Source organism: Monoraphidium neglectum (assembly GCF_000611645.1).
Source record: "Monoraphidium neglectum strain SAG 48.87 unplaced genomic scaffold scaffold02295, whole genome shotgun sequence".
Classification (NCBI taxonomy): Eukaryota; Viridiplantae; Chlorophyta; class Chlorophyceae; order Sphaeropleales; family Selenastraceae; genus Monoraphidium; species Monoraphidium neglectum.
In genome coordinates, this window is record NW_014011333.1 from 1,887 (window position 1) to 8,339 (window position 6,453).

Below are 6,453 nucleotides of genomic sequence, written 5' to 3' on the forward strand. Positions count from 1 at the left end.
CCGCGCCCCCGCCCCGCCCTCGCCCTCGCAGCGCGCGTCGCAGCTCTCCCCAGTGCGCTACCACCGCAAGTTCCTGGCGCAGGCCGCCTGGGCCAACGCTCTGGCGCGGCAGCACGGACTGCCCTCTGCGGAGGAGGTCCTGGAGCCGAAGCTGCAGCGGCTGAGCCACTCGTCATCCCTGGGCGCGGGGCAGCAGCCGCAGCAGGAGCAGCAGCAGCAGCAGCAGCCGTCTCCCGGTCGCATGCCAGCCAGTGCGCTCGCTGGAGCGCTCGCGGCCGGCCTGCCGATGCCGGCGCTGCCGGCCCTGCTGCAGCAGCGCGGCTCGGCGGGCAGCGCGGCGGGCGCGGCGCTCGGATACGCGGAGCCGGGGACACCGGTGAGCAGCGTGCAGCTGCTGGAGCGCGGGGACAGCGTCAGCAGCGCGGCACGGCTCGCGCTGCTGGAGTCTGCGGGGGCGGACAGCGACGACGAGGAGGCGGTGGCGGCTGCGGCGGCAATGGCGCTTGACCCCTTTGATTCCGCGGAGCCGCGCGGCGGCGGCGGCGGTAATAACGGCAGCGGCGGCGGTGACAGTGGAGGCAGCGCAGCGCTTCTTGCCGCGTGGTTGGAGCGGGACCCGTCGGTCCAGGCCGCTCACAGGCACGTGCAACGTCAGCGTGCAAGGCTGGCCGCGGCACACGCGCAAGGTTCCCTGCCACTGCGGGCGGAAGGGAGCGCCTCAGATGCTCACAGACCTCAAGCGGGCGCGGCTGACGCGCAGCGGGCTGCTGCGCACCGATCACTCGGCCCCCAGGCTAGTGCCGGTGGATCCAGCGGCAGCGCGAACGAAATCTGGGCGGCGGCAAGCGCGGCAGCACCCTTGCCTGACGGCGCTTCACCTGCAGCAGCAGCATCAGCATTGGCATCGGTGGGCGTCCGAACGACACCGGCGTTGCTTCGCGGCTCTCGAGCAGCAGCAAGCCCTTTTGCCTCCTCGTATGACTTCTCAGGGCTGACGTGACCCTGTGACTAGTTGCGTGTGGCGCTCCTTTCACCAGCCCATTTGATTGGTGGTTTCATCCAGCCTTAGAGCACAGAGTTATATCCAGGGTTTGCTCGTGAACCCTCCCTTATGCAGCAGGAGTGTGCCATGTTGATCATGATTTTTGAAGCTTGCTTATAACGCATGCAGTTGTTGCTTAAGCCCATTGAACCAGAGGCACAAAGGTCACCTTGGCTGCCCTTCTTAGTGATGTCCAACCATTGATTAGGCATGCATGCATTTTTGCCAGCTGCCCCGATAGCGCAGACTGCCACTCATCTACCCCGCCCGGGCCCCCCTCACACACACCACACACTCAAAGACTTCTGCGCTGCCATGTAGCCCTTGATACTTTGGCAAGGCGCATGCCTCTCTGGCGCACAGCTTGGGAGGTCCATGATGCATCACGCGGAATGAGGCATGCCGTCATTGCTGTGCGCCTCCAAAATTCGTCTGCCGCATCAGGTAGCAGAGGCTTGCAAGCACAGTGTGGTGCATTCTGATTCTGCCGCTGGAACAGCGATGTAAACGAAACATCTGTTCTCACAACATGGCGTCAGTGGGTTCCCCCCTATGCCTGTTTGCTGCGTCGCCCTGCCGTCGCACCAGACAGTACCGGTCGGTCGCACCACCGCAAACAACCAATCCATTTGCGACACAACCTCAGGCGACAAGCACACCTCTGACACACTGCATGGCGCACACGCATCTGTTAGCGTGCCATATACCCACTGCAACAAGGAATTTATCCATATTGGGATCAGCTACGCAAGCCTGGGGTGCACGTGCATGTTTCAAAGCGAGCGGCGACCCGGGCAGCTGCGTGCAAACCCGCCGCATGCGCCATACATGTTGGCACGAGCGGGCTGACGAGTAATGTTTCAGACGACCGGCAAACAACATCTGATACCATGGCTTACGCTCTGCATCGCCTTGGCGCTTCTGCGCTCGCATCGAGCAGGGCTCTCACGGCGGGCGGGCAGCATATCAGTGCGCATCCTGTGGCTCGCGCGATGGGAACACAGCTGGTGGCACCATATTCGTGCCGGGAACGCAGCCATGGCGTACAGCAGCGGCGAGGGAAACAAAGGGGTGAGGCGCGCGGACTGGGATTGCCCTGCCGCACACCCATACGATGCCGAATGGTTGCATGGAGGAGAGGGATGGTTGCGGATTGCACCGCCTAGCAGGCTCCAGCCTCCACCGTTGGCTTTGGTGGCGGGCACGCCGTGACGCCACCGATTTGCTGCGCCGGACACGTGCTGCAGGCAGCGTCTGCCGCGTCGCGTCGGCCTCGGCCGACACAGACATCATTGAGCTCACGGAGGCAAATGTCGAGACTGTGCTGGATGAGGTGGGTGCGGCGCCGACCGCTCCAGCCTCAGCATTGCGTCGCGGCTCATATGCATGCAAAGGGGTAGAACGCGGCGCGAGGCGTGCAGCAGGCTGCCCCTGTTGCGCACGCGCGCATGCCGCCTCTGGCATGCAACATGCAGTCGATCTTCCTCATACCAGGTGCGCCCCTACTTGATGGCTGATGGCGGCAACGTGGAGTTTGTGGAGATTGACGGCCTGGTGGTTAAGCTCAAGCTCAAGGGCGCGTGCGGCAGCTGCCCCAGCTCGCTCACCACCATGACCATGGGCATCAAGCGGCGGCTCATGGAGCGCATCCCGGTGAGTGCGCCGACGCGCGCGGCGGGGATCGCCAGGCCCTGATTCTGCCTGCGCATTTCTTTATAGAACTGCGGCCAAAGGCCCTGCCGCATAGCACACATGCGTGTGCGCTGGGTGCCTGCCCAACCGGCCGTCGCAGCAGCAGCCTCGCCAGCCGCGCAAGGCGGCGCGTCTCCGGCATCGGCGTCGGAGTGTTCCGCCCCTCGGTCAGCGGGACGCTGTAGGCTGACGATGGCTCGGACGTTGTGCCCGCCGCAGGAGATCCTTGATGTGGAGCAGGTCACTGAGGAGTCGCAGGGCCTGGAGCTCACCTCGGAGAATGTCGACACGGTGCGCGACGGGCCCTGCCTGGCTGCGCGGGTTGAGGGCGACCGAGCGTCTGTGAGGGCGGTTGTGGGAGGAGGTGCAAGGCGCAGTCTGGCTGGGGTCTTGGGCGCGCCATGCGCTCACGCGCGCGCGCATGTGTGTGCGCGCTGTACGAGTGATTGCAGGGAATGCATCATGGAGTGTGGAGAGCAGCTCAGCTGCAAACCTCTCAGCGTTTCGCGGGGCTCTGTGGGTTGCTCAAGTCCTCGAATAGCACCCAGCGTTGCGAAGTTTCGGCGCAGCAAGAGTCACCGATGCCGGTCTGGCCGCTCCGTCCCGGCGGCACAGACACCAGGCCGCATGTTTACGGGCGCCCTGCGTCACCTGCTGCCCCCCCGCCCTTCAAAGGTGCTGGGTGAGATCCGGCCGTACCTGGTGGGCACCGGCGGCGGCGGCCTGGAGCTGCAGGGCATCGACGGCCCCATCGTCAAGGTCAAAATCACGGGGCCCGCGGCCAACGTGATGACCGTGCGCGTGGCGGTGACGCAGAAGCTGCGGGAGAAGATCCCCGGGATTGCAGCGGTGAGGCGGTGTGGGTGCGGGCCCGCAGCGCGGCCCGGTGGCACGCGGCGCAGGGTGCCGCAGGGACCGGGGCTGTGGCAGTGGCATTGGCGGCCGAGCGTCTGCTGGCATTGATCGGCATGTGAAAAGGGGTGATGGCTGCACCTCGTGCAACCTCTGATGTGCGCGTCGCGGCGCCGCACCACGACCGCAGGTCCAGCTTGTCTAGGCACGCGGCAGCAGTGACTGCTGGTGCAGCTGTCTGGTCGACGCCGCAGGAGGGCGCGGCAGGGGCTCGGGGCGCAGCAGCCTGCGCGCCTCCTGGGCCCTGTGCTGCCCGCGACTGCCGCTTGAAGCACGGGGTGTGCATTGTCGCCAGCAGCGGCCGGCGTCGATGCGCGCTTGCATTGTGCCAGGTAGCAGCTGCGGCGCTCTGGCTGTCGACTTGCAGCTGCCCATCTCAAGTGCCCCATGGGCCTGCAAACCAGCGCCATTCCGTGACAACTGTCGTTGTTGCATGTATAACAGAGAGCACACGAGACGTTCCTCAACACTGTTTTGAGTGAGGGGTGCAGCCTCAGCTGCGGCGTGAAACATGGCCCTTGTGTGCTGCGCGCCCTGGATGCCCGCCGTGCATGGGACTGTCGCCGACGCTGGGACGCTTTTGCGCCGCACACATGGCTTGCTTCATGATGCTTCATCCAGCACAGCACCGCCCAGGTCATCTCATCGCATGGCATCCCCGCGACCGGCGCCCCGCATATGTTTGACTGTGGCGCCAAGCATGCTGCACCTTGAGCGGCCGCACGGGCGCAGTTGGCCCGTTTGTGGCGCTCTGGCTTCTGCACATGGATTTGTCGCGCTGCAGTTGGCTGGTAACTGTACACATTCCATGCCTGGCCGACAAGAGCCAATGGGAGTTGAGATGTTTCATGGAACTCGTGGTCATCGCTCATCCCCTGGAATTTTGCAAAGGCAGAACAAGGCGCGACTTGCGGGTCAGCAAGCAGGGCGCAGGTATGTGAGACCGAGAGTGGGGTTGCGCCTAAAGATTCATCCCTGCCAACCTTCCTCAGCCGTACAAACCGGGACGTGGAGTGAGCCGAGCAAACGAGGCAATCCCATCCACGTCACTCGCGGTCATTGTCGCGCCGCTCCCATGAGTTGTTACCCTAGCAACAGCAGCGATCCTGCATTCATATAGTTGGGGCACTTTGTAATGTCGTTGCTCGGCTTCTACCGAAGGACACGACTAAGTTGACGGCCGGCGTTTCGCACGAGATCAAGTCCCGCACTGGTGCCTGGTCAGACAATGCAGCGCGTAGGCGTATCACCATTCTCTGTGGTATGTCGCTCACGGCCGCCACTCCGGCCCAGCATGCCATTGCTGGCAAGGCCCACCCATGCGCGGCGCTTAGTGCCGCGGAACAGCGGGCGGCGCGCCAACCTGGTAAAGCGCGCGCACAGCGGCGCCGACGGACCGTTCTTGGATTCCTGGAGGGATCAGATCTCTTCTGATGAACAACAGGCCGAGCCGCCTCCCCAGCGCATCAGTCCCGGGGCCGTGGTCGCGGCGGCCGCCGTCTCGTTGGCGGTGTCACTCGCCGCCGTCCACATCAGCGCCCAGCCGGGCGCCGCCGCCCTGCCCGCAGCCGCGGCGCCCGCGGCGGCGTCAGCCGCGCTGTCGTGGTGCGCGCATCTGCCCGCAGCGCTGGCAGCGCAGCTGCAACACACTCTGGCGGCAGTCGCACACCACCTGCCCTTCCTTCCCTACTGCGGCGCGCCCGCCCTGGCGGGGCGGCCCTGGCCGGTGCTCAACGCCGCCTCCCTATCGGCCGCGGCAGCGTGGGCGGCAGCCAACTGGACCTCATTAGTCAGCAGCTGCCTCGCAGCTGCTGCAGCGTGGTTGCTCAAAGCCTGGGACGCACGGCGCCAGGTCGACAAGGCCAGGTGAGGGCGCTTGTCTGCATCCAGCTGTGAGGATGTGGGGTTTCGGTGGGCTGCCTTTGAGATCTGGGCTAGGGCAGGTCACGCGCTGCGCTGCCCTTGCAACCCTGGTGATGGTCGCTCAGTCACCAGCCAGCTAGTGTCCAGCGGACAGTCGATCAGCACCAGCCTTCATTGCGAGCAGCGCTGCGCTGCACACACACCCCAATGAGCAGAGCGCCGCTGCCAATCGCGTTCTTGACCATCGCAATAACACACCCCTCTCGGTGCCTTTGCAGGCTGCAGGCGCGCACGGAGGTGCGCGGCGCCCTGCAGCGCGCGCACGACGAGGCGCGTCGCCAGCTGCAGGGTGACGCGGACGCGCTGCGCCAGCTCAACGCCGCCCTGGAGCACGCCGGCCTGCGCGCCGCGCCACCGCCGCCGCAGCAGCAGCAGCAGCAGCAGCAGCAGCAGCAGCAGCAGCAGCAGCAGCAGCAGCAGCAGCAGCAGCAGCAGCAGTTGCTACCCTCGCCGCTCTCGCCGGCCCTAGGGGAGCTCCGCTCGCGCGTCGCCGCCCTGCGCGGCGCCCTCGAGGCCCGCGCGGTGGCGCAGCTCGACTTGGAGGGCCGCGCCAATGCACAGGCGGCTGAGGTGCGGCGGCTGCGGGCGCAGCTGGCCGGGGCAAACCTGGGCAGCGGGGGCGGCGAAGGGGGCGGTGGCGGAAGGGGAGAGGAGGTCGAGCGGCTGAGGGCGAGGTGCGCCGAGCTGGAGGCGCGGCTCGAGGAAGCTTCTGCACGTGCAGCCGAGGCCCGGGCCGCGTGGGAGCGCGAGGCGTCCGAGCGGGAGGAGTGGGAGCGGCGCGCCGCGGGCGCAGCTGCGGCGGCGGAGGGCGCCGCCGCGCGGCTGGCGGCGGCGGAGGCGGCGGCGGAGGCAGCGGGGCGCCGCGCCAGCGAGGCAGCGGCGGC

The 6,453-nt window shown here is 66.5% G+C and overlaps 1 protein-coding gene across 1 annotated transcript in view; it reads left to right on the forward strand.

Annotated features, from left to right (window-relative positions):
- MNEG_10391 (NifU-like protein 2) overlaps positions 1–6,453 on the forward strand; it is a gene marked incomplete at both ends in the record, with an annotated part of 10,159 nt that overhangs the window by 1,755 nt on the left and 1,951 nt on the right. Inside the window, 7 exons of the mRNA XM_014041137.1 lie at positions 32–650; positions 2,290–2,375; positions 2,537–2,695; positions 2,954–3,025; positions 3,410–3,583; positions 5,091–5,512; positions 5,788–6,139. Coding sequence (XP_013896591.1) covers positions 32–650; positions 2,290–2,375; positions 2,537–2,695; positions 2,954–3,025; positions 3,410–3,583; positions 5,091–5,512; positions 5,788–6,139 — 1,884 coding nt within the window. The remainder of the gene's footprint in view (positions 1–31; positions 651–2,289; positions 2,376–2,536; positions 2,696–2,953; positions 3,026–3,409; positions 3,584–5,090; positions 5,513–5,787; positions 6,140–6,453) is intronic.